The sequence below is a fragment of the Myxine glutinosa genome, chromosome 3 (assembly GCF_964187855.1).
Source record: "Myxine glutinosa chromosome 3, kmMyxGlut1.1, whole genome shotgun sequence".
NCBI classification, from domain to species: Eukaryota; Metazoa; Chordata; class Myxini; order Myxiniformes; family Myxinidae; genus Myxine; species Myxine glutinosa.
In genome coordinates, this window is record NC_136263.1 from 78,660,912 (window position 1) to 78,676,589 (window position 15,678).

Consider the following 15,678-nt stretch of genomic DNA (forward strand, 5'->3'; position numbering starts at 1 on the left):
TGTATATATGTATATATATATATTGTTTTTGTCCGTATCTATCTCTCAATGGTGAAGAGTTGCTTGAAAATTATGATAGCAGAATCCGGATCTAAACCAAAATCTAATCGATTCTTGTCACACACCCAACTTGTCCACCAAGTTTAGTCTGAATTTGTCCATAGGTTTTCGAGATAGTTTGCTCATTGACAGAACATGAGTGAAAACGTAATCCCCGTCAACCCTTGGAGGTAAAATGCACGTTTGCTACATGGGTACCTTTCAATTAATATTGATATAAATGTTTTCCACACAATCATGTATGAATTGTGCATTTGCAAGCGCAAAATACCCCCCTCAAAAAACATGAATTACTTGGAGTCCACATTTGACTAATTTTGGCCAAAAGTATAACACCTATTTCTATAATTTGTAGGTTAAACTCCAGAATTGAGAATGAGCCCATGAAACTATGATGTTGCATTTGGTAGTTATTTCTTCCTTTTTTTTTTTTCTTTTTTTTTGTACTTTTAAATGCTTTTCAATCGTGCATTTTTACCTGCGACATGTTGTGGGTCTACAAGGCCAACACATTGTTGTTGTTGTGGTTCTTGTTGAGGGTCGATTAATTGAAATTTTGTGCACCCATTGGTCGGACACCTGCCGGACTACACCCACATCTCTCACTTGACTCCACCCACCATTGCACCCAGACAAAATGATATGGCTGCCATCTCGTTTCCCTATTTTCGAGATGGCCCTATTTTATGTTGCACATCAGTCAAGGAAATTGAACAGTGCTCCTGATATTTTGTCTGAACGTTTTTGTTCTCTGCAAAAGGGTACACTCGTCTATGGAGTCCTTGAGTATTTTTTTTTTGCACCTCATATAGATTGATGTGTGCCAGCACTTTATCTTCTACATTAATCTTATGTTAGAAATTTTGGGACAATGGTTTCTTATACAAAAACATGGTAGCTTTTTTATAATTTACTTCCATTTTTTTTTCCTGAGCCTGGTGGTTTGGGAACAAGTTGGGGAACTCCCATTGCCTTGCATTATGTGACATTAAATGCAATATGCACCTTGATGGCAAACCTACCCTGCATGTCCTGCTCTGCTCCCCCCCTCATACTCCCACATCAGCCAAGCATTGCCTACGAACATCACTGCAAGTAGCGCTTCTTGTCACAGGGTTCGTGACCTTTTATCGGTGAGTTCCATGTTCCAGCTTGGAGTAATGCTGCACCTTCTCTGGCTTGAAATTAGTTCTGAAGCTGAGCCCATCATCTCGCACGTCTCTTACTAGCATGTTTATCAATTGTTCACAATATCAGAGCTGTATGAGTTGCCAAAATCCACATTAAGGGTTTCAAAATAGACTGGTTGAATGTTTTCATGGCCTTGTTTGCATTCTCTGTTGTTGTTTGAAAGATATAGCTTGTATTGCCTTTTCTCATTCTACAACCTTTCTCACTCTGAAAAGGCCAAACCTATTGAAAAATTTAAATGCTTACCACAGCCAATTACAAACCTATTTAACTACAGGGAAGTGCAGCAAAATTATCCTACCTATTACTCATTTAATCTCCAAGCCCCATGGTTTCCAAAATGTATTACATCTGTAGTCGAGGTGCAAGGGATTCAATTTTGTGATCAAAAAAGTCGGTAGAGCGTGTGAATTAATTTTTGTGAACTTACGTTGGTGACTTCACAGGCAAACATTCTCCTTGTGTTCTCCCGTGACCTTTACCAATGCAATAAAAGTGCAATTTGAATTTGTTTTTTGTTGGGGTATTGCCACGTGAAGGTGTGAATTGAAAGATATATTTAACAAAATGCTGAAAGCGTTTTCAAGATAATGGCCAAAAGACACAGCTCAGTAAAATTTCAAGTGACTGAATTCAATCAGACAAGTGACTGAAATAGGCTGTCAAAATTCTTAAGTTTTTGCTCATTTTGAGGAATATTCACATGAACCCTAGTGGGTCACTGCTTTGGCATTATGATTTTGATGCAAAACAAATCTGAAAATATGGCTGTCCCAATAGTTCTGCCCCAATGTGCACCAAAAGGACCTGAGTTTTCTGATGGACAGAAAATAAAGTTGCAGCCACAAAGCTTTGATCAAGATGTCTGGCCCAGTTTCATGGATTGTTTTGGTGTTTTGTATCATCGAAGCTTGTGGGGAAGCTGGAACACAGAACGGACCAGGACAAAGCAGAACGAAAATAACGCTACAGTAGGAAGAGGGGATGGGGAAACGCAATAATAGCAGTGTTGAGGGATAAGGGATGTGGGGAATAATAAGAGCAAGTGGAGGACAGAGGGAACAAGGTCGATACAGCTGCAAACTCTCAAATAAGTTGAAGGAAAAACTTGGGGAGGGTTAATTAATGGTAGTAGAAAAGAACATGGCTGTGAATGGCAGATGGCTTGAGATGGTGAACAGCCGTCTTGAAGCTCTGGAGAGAATAAAAAAATTTGAAGATATTGAGGAGGTTGGTTCCGCAGTTAGGGAAAAGTGAAATGAATGAGTGGAAGTGAGCAGTGAGTCAGAATTTTTGGAGTTTCACCAGGAGTGGCTTACTGGCAAGTGAGGATGTAAGACCAGAGAGGAGGCATGAGAAGACAGAGACCACGCACCTGTTTGTGATCTGAAAGAGATAGACCCAAGGACTCGGCGTCCTTGCAGTGGATACCAATGATTTTGAAGGCCTTGTTTTCCATGACATCAGGCTGAGTAATGTATGAGGGAGGGGCACTGGCTCAGAGGGGAGCAGTATTCCATCAAGCTTAGCACCATCTCTTATCTTCCCCCATCCAAAACCTTGATCTTTTCTACCCCCGTTAATTCACCCCAGATCCACTTTCTTGAAATACTGACTTCTTTCCTGGAAGTCCTAGCAGTGTCAATGTGTTTTATACCTCCTCCACCCTCCCTCCTCCCTCCTCCCATGCCCCTCCCCCCTAGCCCGCTCCCTCCCACAGATCTCCCGATGTCCCTGTTGTCTTCTGTTGTACTTGTATGCTTCCCCCTCTCCCCCCATCCTGTCTCCCGCTTCCTTTATTATATGTTTTATGTGTCGGTTTTTTTTGTTTGTTTTTTTGTGATTGTTAGCTCTTACGGATACGAGCTGTTGGCTCTTACGGAGGGATACGAGCTTCGATCTTGTATACAAAAAAAAAATAAGCTGAGGAAGGCCTTTTAAGTAGCATTATTCACATGTGCCAACGGAAGACTGCACAATCTCGGATGCCAACAAACAAGCTTTGCTTTGGAAGCCAACGTTGGATATATCGTTTGCCCAAGAAAAATGGCTGATAGTCTGGTCCCAAAAGTTTTGAATGACTGAATTTCAAGAGGATCGGGGAAGTAGATGGGACGGTTCACCAGATGGTCTTTTGAGAGACAGAGAGTGAGATTTGTCAGGAATGAATAATGTATCTCAAGTGATTGACCATACAGCTTGTGATTCTACCAAGGTCTGAGGAGAGGGAAGAGGCTGCTGCCATGTGTCAGAAGGATGATGGATGTCATGGCAGAGAGTAGTCATCAGCATAGAGATAGAAGATTTTCCAGAGAGATCATTGATGAATATTAGGAATAAGATGGGGTCAAGCACACACTGCCTTGGGGTACTCCATCCTTTACAGGGAGGAGAAGAAGAAAGGGATATGTTGAAAGACAAAGTAGCTTCGAGAGTCGAGATCAGTAATCTAAGAGTGGAGTTGTCCTTGGATTCCATAGGCAGACAATGTGGATGGCAAGGTGGGTTGCCAGACTATCGAAAGCTTGATGCATCGATAGGCCCAGATCTCATGTCTGATGTTGAGGGCCTTCATCCATTGTTGAGAGAGTAGAAGCAGCATGTCCAAGGTGGAGTGACCAGGTCTGAATCTGAATTTATGATCTGAGATGAGGCTATTGGGGGGGGGGAAAGGAATTATTGTACGTCATCTACGATGGCAGATTCCATGACCTTATTGATGATCAGAAGTGATTCAATTGGTCTGTAGTTCAGGTTAATGATTACAGTCATTGTGCACAAGGCCGAGCTATTTATCACACCTGTAATAGATCAAATATCAGAGTAATGTTCATTAAAATTAGTTTAGAGAAATAGCAAATAACTGATGTAAAAAAAAAAAAATCCAAGCAATAATTGTTGTATTGTGATGATTAATTGTTATAAATGTTGTAAGCAAAAATAGTAGAAGAAAAAGTTTTGAGATTAAATGGAGTGAAATATATTTATTGTGGTTGGCATTAAAAGTAAATAACCTGCAGTGTCTGTAGAAAGTCTCCACCCCTTTTGAAAATTTTCACCTGAAGAAATTCTACAATTCCAGAAAGAAGTTCTAGGTTGCCTTGTGGCCTAGAATTAAGATTCATTAAATCAGACTTTTCCACCTTTATTTACACCGCAACCTACAACTTCCAAGTGAAAAACAAATTCTACACACTTCAAAAAATTCATTAAAAATACAAAACTAGAATATCTTGGTTGGATAAGTCTCTCTGATAACAAATGAGTTAATACTGAGTTAATACTGAAGTCCACCCCCCTGAGTTAATACTTGGTGGAAGCACCTTTGACAGCAATTGCTGCTGTGTCTGTTGGTGTAGATCTCTACCAACTTTGCACACCTTTGGGCAATATTTGCTCATTGTTCTGCTCAAGCTCAGTCAAGTTTCGTGGGGAGCGCTGATGGACAGCAATCTTCATGTCATGCCACAGATTTTTGATTGGATTTAGGTCGGGGCTCTGACTGGGCCACTCAAGAACATTTTTCTTTTTGTCCCTTAGCCACTCCAGTGTAGCTTTGGTTGTGTGCTCTGGGTTGTTGTCATGATAAAAGGTGAACGTCCATCACAATTTCAGCTTTCTTGCAGAGGGCAGCAGGTTTTACTCTTGGACTGATCTGTATTTTGCTACATCCATTTTCCCTTCTATCCTGACAAGTGACCCAGTCCCTGCTGATAAGAAACATCCCCCGAACATGATGTTGCCACCACCACCATGCTTCACAGTAGGGATGGTGTTCTTTGGGTGATTTGCTGTGTTGGGTTTGCACCAAACATAATGCTTTTGTCAGACCACAAAACTTTTTACCACATGGCTTCAGAATCTCCGAAGTGTTTTTTTTCTTTTTCTTTTGCGTAACTGAAACTGGACTCGGGGTGGGATTTTTGAGTAATAGCTTCCTTCTTGCCACCCGACCATACAGGCCAGACTTGTGGAGTATTTGGGATATTGTTGTCACATGCACACAATGACCAGTCTTTGCCATAAAGACCTGTAGCCTTTTCAAAGCTGACATTGGCTTCTTGGTGGCCTCTGATCAGTCTCCTTCTTGCTTGGTCATCCAGTTTGGAGGGATGGCCTGATCTCGGCAGGGTCTTGGTGGCACCATACACCTTGCACTTCTTATTGATTGTCTTGACTGTGCCCCAAGGGATATTCAAGGCCTTTGAGATATTTTTTATACCTATCCCCTGATCTGTGCCGTTCCACAACTTTTGAAAGCTCCTTCGTGCTCATGGTTCTTTGCTGTGAAATGCACTATCCAGCAGAGGAACCCTACAGGAGCAGCTGATTTTATTCTGTAATAATCAGAATCATAACAATGTAACACAGGTGTAGACCAATTAATTGGTGTGTGATTTTGAAGGTGATTGGTTACACCTAAGCTAATTTACCTTTGCTATTATGAGGGGGTGGACACTTGTCCAACCAAAAATATATTCTAGTTTTGTATTTTAAATTTATATCCTGAAATTTGTAGAATTTGTTTCTCATTTGGAAGTTGTGGGTTACGATGTTTAAATAAAGGTGGGAAAAGTCTGATTTAATGCATTTTAATTCCAGGCTATAAGGCAACAAAAGGTGAAATTTTTGAAAGGGTGTGTAGACTTTCTATCGGCACTACATGCTGATTAATAGGAGTTTGGGATTAGAGTACACAAGACTGAAAATGTAAGAATGCCGAGACTTGCTGTGGTCTTTATAAAGTAGATCTGAGTGCGGACTACACACCCCGACAGATTGAAATTGCCTCTCACATCCCTTCTGAAACTGGTGCGGTAACCTGGAACCATTTATTAATCCTGCAGAAATTTAAATATAGAGTAATATTCAAAAAACAAGTTGAGATATTTCAAGGAATACAGCTTGAACACCCAATGCAAAGTATAAATTCCCATTGCTGAAGTGAGCTGTGAGAGAACAGATAGTCCAGGAGCCAGAATCTGCTCAAAATGGTTTAGTGCAACACCCACTACACAGTTGGTTTGTCACTTCCAGGTGATTGGGGAACATCTATAGAACAAATCCAGCCCTGATGTACAGTTGAATTGTGGCAGCAACAATAAATGGCAGCCACTTTTCTATGAGGAGGGTCGTGTCCGAGGCGTAAATCTGAGATTTTGACGGATTTCATTTATTTATTTTTTCTCTTAGCCCCGACAGGCAAGATACATCCAATTTTGTTGTGAAAGTTTCATTCATGAGTATGAGACATCTATGTGTATGTTATAAAATAGTTTTATATTTCGCATGTCATCGCTGTTCATATAATTATGCAAAAATAATATCACCTAATTCGAGGAATTCCCGAAATTTCCAAATATTTTGCGATCAAAACATTTTACACTGTTGTCTATGCGTTGAAATAGTATTGATGTGATGAGGATGTGATGAGGATTGCTGTTTGAAGGACGTTGACGAAAGTACAACCCGGCTGAGAAGTTCAGCACCTGCTGTGGACTGGTCGTTGTGCAAACAGAAAGGAGTGCAAGCTGATCGTAAGAGGGCATGTGACTAAACTCTCACCTCTGGAGTCTGACCACGAAGAAGCAGAACACCAGGCTTCTGCATGCTCACAATGCGTCATATGACCACCCACAGGTGATCGTACAATCACCAGATACTGATGTTGCAGTCATATGCACACACATGTATGCCACAATGAGATGCCAAAAACTTTGGTTTCGTACTGGAATAAAGCAAAAGTTACGACACATACCAATCCACGAAATAGTCTTGGCCATTGGTCCAGAAGTATGCAAAGCACTCCCATCATTGCATGCACTAACAGGAAGTGACATGACGAGTGCCTTCAGTGGAATTGGTAAGAAGACAGCTTTGAGGAAACTTCAGGACAGTAAAGACCACCAACAGAAAGTGTCACAACTGGGAGATATTATCCCACTGACAGAGGATACTGTCCGTGCTTGTGAACGGTTCATATCCTCCCTGTACACAACAGCTCAGGCAGCAGGTGACATGGCGGACGAAATCAGATATTGGATGTTCTGCCAGAAAAGGCAGAAGAGTGAATGCCTACCACCAACATCTGACAGTATTAGGCAACACATTTATCGAGCTAACTATCAGTCATTCATCTGGAAGAAGTCATTGCTCCCCAACCAAGCACTACCAAAACCAGATGGTGATGCATGGAACATCGAAGATGGAACTCTTCAGCCCACCCTCATGACCAAAGACTGCTCCTGTTCCAGTTGGACTAGTTGAGCTGACCGCGTGCAAGTGTAAAGTGTCTGCATGTCAACGCAGCCACGTATGTGCCTGCAAGAACAATAACATGCCATGCACAGAAGCCTACACTTGCATGGGAGGTGAACAATGCAAAAACCCAAACAAAGAACCTACCACAAGCGACTCAGAAGAGGATGATGAGGAAGATTAATGATGACATTTTCGTGATTTTGTACCACTTAGAGGATGATTCAGTAGCAAAATAAGTGTTTATTTTAATAATACAACAAATAACAGTTATATGTTAACATTGTAATGTTCAGTGAATGACTATGGTTATGATCGCAGCCAGATTTGACCTGGTGAGATATTTTTGCTGAGATTACTTGTGGACTTTCGTTCATAACGGGAGTGGGGTTGATGATTTAAGGGGAAATGAAATCTATATTTTTCTGACTTTACTTAAAGATTGTCCAATTTTGTTTCTTGAAAAGATCATAAAGATATATCATGTTACAACCATAACCGCATTTAAACAACAAAGATGGTATTGCATAATTAGTCGAAAAGCAAAAACTACATATTTCAGCGATTTTGTGTGTTTTGGGTATAATACAAGGTATAATAATAATAATTTTTTTTTTTTAAACATACTTGAACAGCATAACGAAAATCCCCTCATACTTCCCACTATCCTTTTAATTATAATGCTGAAGAATCCCTATTGGAAGAGCTGAAAAAACAAAAGTACAAAAAAAAAATCGTCAATTTCGAGCTTTACGCTACCCCTTAATAGAAAAGTGGCTGCTGTTTATTGTTGCTGCCACAATTTAACTGTACATCAGGGCTGGATTTGTTCTACAGATGTATCCCAAGCACCCTGAAATGACAAACCAACTGTGTAGTGGGTGTTGCATGGAACTCGTTTTCTCGGCCTCTCTTGAAAACTGGCTCCTGCACTAAGAATGAAACAAGAAACTTCTCTTTCACGTTCTCTTGTTTTTGTGTTCTTGAACACCTAACGCATCAGGCCCATAAATCGAGTACTTCCTGCACACTCATGTATGTTTGTGTCATTTAAAAGCTTGTTTTCTCTGTATTTGGGTCATATTTCGTCATGCAGGTTGCAACATGAAAATATTGATATTTGGCTCGAATAAATTTTAAGTTGTGAAAGTTGTGGCTTGGTTATCAAAGTTGAGCAAATGCTGTTATAAAAAATAACCTCAAAACCGTTTTGGTTTCTCTGCAAGTCAGTTCACTTTCCCTGAAATTGTTTCCTTGGGTTGGCTTGTTTTGCATTCATTTCAGCACCCCATGGCTTATGTTGGGAACACAGATTCATCCTGGGACCCCAACCCGGAATCCAGTTATGGTCTCCTGCAGCATCATTCGCAATGTCCCAGAGACGTTTGATTGGGCTTAGGTTGGTGCTCTTTGCTGGTGAATGAAACTTAGTTCTTGAACCAGTTCCTTACAGACAGCAAGATGACATAGCGCGTTGTCATGTGGTAGATGCAAGGGCCTACAACTTGATATTACTCTCGAAGTTGGTTGTACAATCTTTCCCTGCAAATAGCTTTTCTTATGCTTTTTTCCATATCTGATGGTGCAGGTTTCATGCCCCATTGGCAGTGGCTTCTCTACATTGAGGAAGAAGAGCCCCTCCGTAGTTGGGAGTCGTTGCAACAGGGACTTTGATGGTTTGTCTCGTTCTACATCATTCCGCCTGCTCAAGAAGTGATGATAAACAGCACACTGTACATTTACCTTCCTTCACACCATATTTTGTCTTCAAAGGCTTCATTTTGTTGTAACTCTGAATTTTGTACCTTTACAATGTAGATGCTATTGCAGGGCCTTTTTAAAAGCCATTCAGATTACTGTATTCTATATACCTCTGTCTCTATGTTAGTTTGTTTACCTTTCTAAGCACTAGCCCCCCCCCACCCCCCTCTTTTTTCTGCCTAACTATGCCCGCAACCTCCACCGTCAACACCAATACGCTTCCTTCTCTATCCTTTATTGCTTACAGGTTACACCTGCCAACTACTGCTTCCTTGATTTACTTACCATTACCATGTCGTTTCTAAGTTTAATTTCTCTGATGACGAATGTGTACGTGATGAGGGTGTATCAAACAACGTTAACTAGTAAGGACTGGTTAAGGAGGGTAACACTTTAATGGGGAACATGCTGTACATGATACTTGTGCAAGACCGTTTGTCAAGTTTTGGGGCTAAATGTTTCTGCCGATATCGCAAAGCCATTGTCGATTTGCTTGTACACGCAGCTTCCTGCGATTTTCACATAACAGTGATGCTTCCTATGCAGTGTATATAGCCATCATTCTTCACGTAATTACAGGTGTTTCAGTTTGTTTGTTTTGTTTTTCGTGGTCATTGTTCACTGAAGTGCTTTTTGAGTGTATTCATGCTAAGAGGTGGAATGATCTGGATTGGTCATTTCACAGACAGGCTTTATGTGCAAATGTCAAGTTGTGTCGGACTTGGAAGGTTTGCTTATTTCGACCTAAGTGTCAAAATGTGGTCAAGAGTTGAATCTGTTTGATCATCATTGGAGATCTGAGAACCCGAAAGAAGTCATTGTACCGGTATTATACAAAATAATGTATCCTCATTTGCACATTTGTTCTTTGGAGAAAAATCCTTTGATCTGTATTTATGTATTTGTAGACATTTCAGATTTTATTTTCAAACATTGTTTTGAGTGCTGCCTTTTATTGGTTTTATTTGTTTTAGGCTTTTCACAAGTTGCTTTTTTATTTTCGAACTTAAGACCGTGGACACCACTGCAGCTCTAGAGCAGAAGGAGCCAATGCTGCTATTGATGGGTTTCTCATCTTGTCTTGACTTCTTTGTGATGTGCTGTAATTTGTGGTCATCTTTTCCCCCAACAAAAGATTTAACAGCTGTTGGTAACATTTCTACTTTGGGCGAATAACATGTTTATGAAAATTGGTTCTTTGGAAGAGTCGTTGGCAGCAATGGAACCGTTGATACATGCAAGCTCTCATCTTTGTTTTGGAGTGAAGGTCGGAGTGCCTGCCATTGGGTGAACATAGGTTTTTACCTTGTATTTACCTCCACTCCTTTTTCATCATCAAATGGCACAATTGCAACATAATTTTTGTTATTGTTAGTTTGTTTTTCCCCAACTCGTGGTCACTTGCATTCCAGCACATATCTCTGATATTGGTGCTCAAATAACTTGTCGAGCAGGGCGATTGCCCAGTAGTTGGTGGGCCGGTATAATTTAACACCACTGATACCCCCCTTGCACAGGTTGTTGTGCACATTTGTGGGTCTCAAGTAGCCGAGCCCTTATGCCTCTTGGACTGTTAGTGGGACCTGTGTGGCCAGGTGACTGCAAACTAATTTGCTCCTCTTTGTGATTATGGTGCGTTCTGCAGTCCTTTTTGAATACTGCATGTACAGGTTGTTTTACTACAAATGCGTGTCAACTCGTTACTTGCAATGTACTATTTGTAATTGAAATGTACTGTATTTGTGTATGCAATACTTGTAAATAAAAGGGATTGCACAGCCTTGAACTGTTTTTGCAGTAAGTGAACATGATTATTAAATTTGTAAAGCCAATTATTTACATTCCATGGACCATTACTCTCGTCTTTATCTCCACCTTCGTCAAGTTGAACAGAGGCTATGTTTTAACCCTCTTTGTTTGTGAGCGGGGTATCTCAAAAAGTTATTCAAGGTTTCACACGAAACTTTGTGGACAGGATGAGCGTTTGACAAGGACGAATTTATTCACATTGGGTCAAGATCCTGTCCGGATATGTTATAATTATAATTTTTTAAAAAGTTTTTGTCATTCTTCACAATTTGGAGATAGGGCCAAAATGGTATGCTGTATAGCATGAAATTTCTATATTAAAAAAAAAAAAAGTTGTGGACGAGTTGGTTAGGTGACGAGAGAGAACTAGCTGATTAGATTTTGGTCCAGATCGAGCCTATCGGTGCGATACTAAACGTAAACTGTTCAGCCTGGTAGAGAGATGTGCTCTATTGAGTACTGTTCGAGTCTTGCACTAAACCTTAATCATGCCAAAACAACATTATTTGATGAGTAAGTTTTTGACATGTTTCTCCTGGGCACATTTTACTTGTTTTTATTGGTTCACGAGTTATCAAACAGAGTGACCACTATATTCGTCATGGCTGTGTCTGTCTGGCCGCAGCATAACTACCCGATGATATCATCCGATCATGATGAAACTTGGGTGGGAGGTTGATATCATGATCTAGTTGTCCTGCCGAGAGTGGGCGTATTGCACCCATTGTGGGTGAAGCGACGCCTGAAAAAGATCTTTTTAGGTGATAATTGAGTTCAAGCTACATCTTCGAGGGAGTTGGTGGAATCTGACAGGGGTTTCGGTATTTGGTTAGGCCAATGTCATGTGTCTAGCCCCACGGAGCTCGATTTTTCATTTTCGCCCCAAGGTCAAGGTGACAAGGTCACGACATTTAGAAAAGTCGATTTTTGATGGTTTTATTACATTGTTCGCTTCCTGATAGGGGTGAAATGTCGTACATGATCTTATATTATCATTTATCACATACATCATGAAATACAAGTTTTCCAACAAATTTCAGAATCTTTGACCTTTGAAGGTCACAAAGGTCAAAGTTTCAAAGTTGTCGGAATCGAACCGAATTTTCGGTATTGTGTAGCTAACGAACCTCATAACTGATTATACATTATTTGCTATCTTATTTCACGGTCAGTAACTTTCGTTTTGACATTTCCGGGCCTGTTTCGGTTATAGTCCGTCCTTTGTCATTGAATACCGCTCGCTTGTGAACCATCGTCGTCTCCTGACTTGTTTATTATTATTATTTTCATTTATTTTTGTTGTTGTTCAAATCACAAGCCTAATGCAGAAATGTGTTTCATAGAATGTGTATTTTAGCTTGAACTAAGCAAAACGACACCCATATATTGCATGCAGAACCTTATTCCTGCAAAAACGGTGTTATTACCTCAACCATATTATTACCTCTCTGTGTTTGCCTCTAAATCTTGTGTACCAAACCCATCCCTCTCTGTACCCACCAGACCCAGTCATACCCAGCTGCTCGTGGACTCTGTGTCCTTTCCTCCTGACAAGGTGGAGAAGTTTTTGTCAACCCTCGACTCTGATTCTGCAACTGGACCTGACGGCATCAGCCCACGGGTCCTAAAATCCTGCTCTGCCGCTCTTTCACTCCCTCTCTCTGTTCTCTTCACCCTCTCTTTTGCTCAAGTTCATCTGCCATCAGCTTGGAAATCGGCCAACATCACCGCTTTACACAAAAAGGTGCAAAAACAGATCTTTGCAACTACAGACCAATCAGCCTTCTCCCAATTATCAACAAAGTCATGGAATCCATCATTGCTTCGGATATCAAATCTTTCTTCTTCTCCAATGGCTTGATCTCTGATCATCAATTTGGTTTCAGACCAGGTCACTCCACTCTGGACATGCTGCTTCTGCTGTCTCAACAATGGATGGAGGTCCTCAATGCCAAACAGGAAATTAGAGCTGTCTCCCTTGACATATCAAGTTGGGGTGTGAAGAGAATGACAGAGATCTGTAATCTGGTGGTGAAAGAAGGCCGCATTCCAGTGGATTGGGAACTGAGTACCCTCGTCCCTCTATACAAAGGGACAGGTGACCCTCTGGAGTGTGGCTCGTACCGAGCGATAAAGTTATTGGAGCATGGAATGAAGGTATTGGAAAGGGTGTTGGAGAGGAGGATAAGGAAGAAAGTGAAGATCGACAAAATGCAGTTTGGATTTACGCCAGGAAGAGGAACGACAGACGCGCTTTTCATTGTGAGGCAGTTGCAGGAGAAGTCAATGGAGAAGAGGAAGAAGTTGTTTTTTGGGTTTGTTGATCTGGAGAAAGCATTCGATAGGGTTCCACGCAAAGTATTGACATGGGCATTGAGGAAGTTAGGAGTGGAGGAATGGTTGATCAGAGTAGTGATGGCAATGTACAAAAGAGCGCGCACAGCTGTAAGGACGAAGGACGGGAACAGTGGTGAGTTTGAGGTGAAGGTGGGAGTGCATCAGGGGTCGGTACCAAGTCCACTACTATTTGTAGCTGTGATGGATGTGCTGGCTCAGAACGTAAAGGAGGGTTTACCGTGGGAGTTGTTGTATGCAGATGATCTGGTGTTGATTGCGGAAAGTATGGATGGACTGAAGGAAAAGATGAACAAGTGGAAGGAATGTATGGAGACAAAAGGTCTGAAGGTGAATATCGGAAAGACGAAGGTGATGGCAAGTGGTAAAGCATGTGGTGAGGTGGAAAGAACTGGGAAGTGGCCATGTGCCGTGTGCAGGAAGGGTGTCAGAGTGAACTCCATTCAATGTACAATGTGCGCTGAGTGGGTTCATCAAAAATGTAGTGGTCTGAGAGGGTCATTTACCAGTGTGGCAGCTACATTCAAATGAAAGGTGTGCACAGAGGGAGCTGCAGATGGAGGAAATGTTGAGTTGGATCTTGGAGACGGCGTGAAGCTGGAAGGTGTGAAAACATTTTGCTACCTCGGAGACATGCTGAATGGAGAAGGTGGATCAGACTCGGCAACGGTTGCTCGAGTGAGATGTGCATGGAAGAAGTTTCGGGAACTGAGTGGCGTGCTGATGAGGAGGAGAGTGTCGCTGAAGCTGAAGGGAAAGGTGGATGCTGCATGTGTGAGAAGTGTTATGATTTATGGGAGCGAGACATGGGTAATGAACGTAGAGCAGCAACGAAGGCTGGAAAGGGTGGAAATGCGAATGGTTTGATGGATGTGCAGAGTATCGTTGAGAGAGAGGAAGACAAATGATGAATTGTGAAAGATGATGGGAATATTGCCTGTGATTGATGATGTGAAGAGGAACAGGTTGAGATGGTTTGGTCATGTGTTGAGGAAGGATGAAAGTGACTGGTTGAGAAGAGTGATGGAAATTAATGTAGAAGGAAGTAGAGGATGGGGAAGACCGAGAAAGACTTGGCTAAAGATGGTGGAAGAAGAAATGCGGGCAAGGGGGTTAACAAGGAGAGATGCAGAAAATAGGGCAAAATGGAGAAGATTGTCATGGGGACCGCAAGGCTAACCCCTGCTCTAGCAGGGAAAATGTCCTTAAAATGCATGTTGTTGTTGTTGTTGTCCCTTGACATATCACATGCCTTCGATACAGTCTGGCACCCCGCTCTGCTCACCAAACTCTCCGCCTATGATATACATGGAAATCACGCATGGCTTGCGGACTTCCTCTCTAGTCGTAGTCAACATGTGGCCCTGAATGGGTTTCTCTCATCTCCCCTTCCTGTTCAGGCTGGAGTTCCCCAAGGCAGTATTCTGGGCCCTGTGCTTTTTCTGGTCTTCCTCAGTGATCTCTCAGATTCTCTTGAAAATCCTCTCTATCTATTTGCTTATGACTCCACTCTCTGCTGCTCCATTCCTCATCCCTCAGATCGGCAGTCTGCAGCCTCCTCACTCTCTGCAGACCTGGACAAAATCACAGACTGGTCAAACAAGTGGAACATGTCTTTCAATTCTGACAAATCTCACACTCTTACTATGTCTCTCCGAAAAGACCGACTGGACAGCCCTCCCATCCACTTTCTGAACAATCCTCTCCAAGAAGTTCTGTCCCTCCAGCTTTTAGGTCTCACTATCTGCCATGATCTTTCCAGGGAAAACCACATTTCCAAGCTGGCCTCCAAAGCCAGTCACTGACTGGGCATCCTCCGTCATGCGAAGTCCTTCCTTGGCACACCTGAGCTCCTCACCACATACAAGGCTTTCATCCGCAGCTCAATGGAATACTGTTCCCCCCTCTGGGCTGGTGCTCCTGCCTCACACCTAGCTCGGCTTCACGCTGTTGAAACCAAAGCTTTCAGAATCATTGGAATCTCCCGCGATGAAGCTAACTCCGAGGGCCTCTCACCTACTCACCGCAGGCAGGTTGGTGGTCTTTCTGTTTTCTACCGACTCCTCTCCGGCCTTGCTCCCCCAGCTCTCTCTGGGCTCTGTCCCCCAAATATTCCTACAGGTCGCACAAGATCTGCCTGCAACCCTCTTATGGTTAAACTGCCAAAATCAAGACTCTCTGCTCACCTTCACTCCTTCATTCCTCTTTTCTCCCACCTCTGGAACAAACTCCCTCACTCTCTTC

At 42.1% G+C, this 15,678-nt stretch overlaps 1 protein-coding gene across 1 annotated transcript in view; it reads left to right on the forward strand.

The window, feature by feature from the left end:
* LOC137418250 (casein kinase I) overlaps positions 1–11,056 on the forward strand; it is an 87,398-nt gene extending 76,342 nt beyond the window's left edge. The window contains 2 exon segments of the mRNA XM_068104268.2: positions 1,127–1,193; positions 9,098–11,056. Of these exon segments, the coding sequence (XP_067960369.2) occupies positions 1,127–1,159 (33 nt within the window). The 3' untranslated portion in view covers positions 1,160–1,193; positions 9,098–11,056.
* The last annotated feature ends 4,622 nt before the right edge of the window (positions 11,057–15,678 follow it).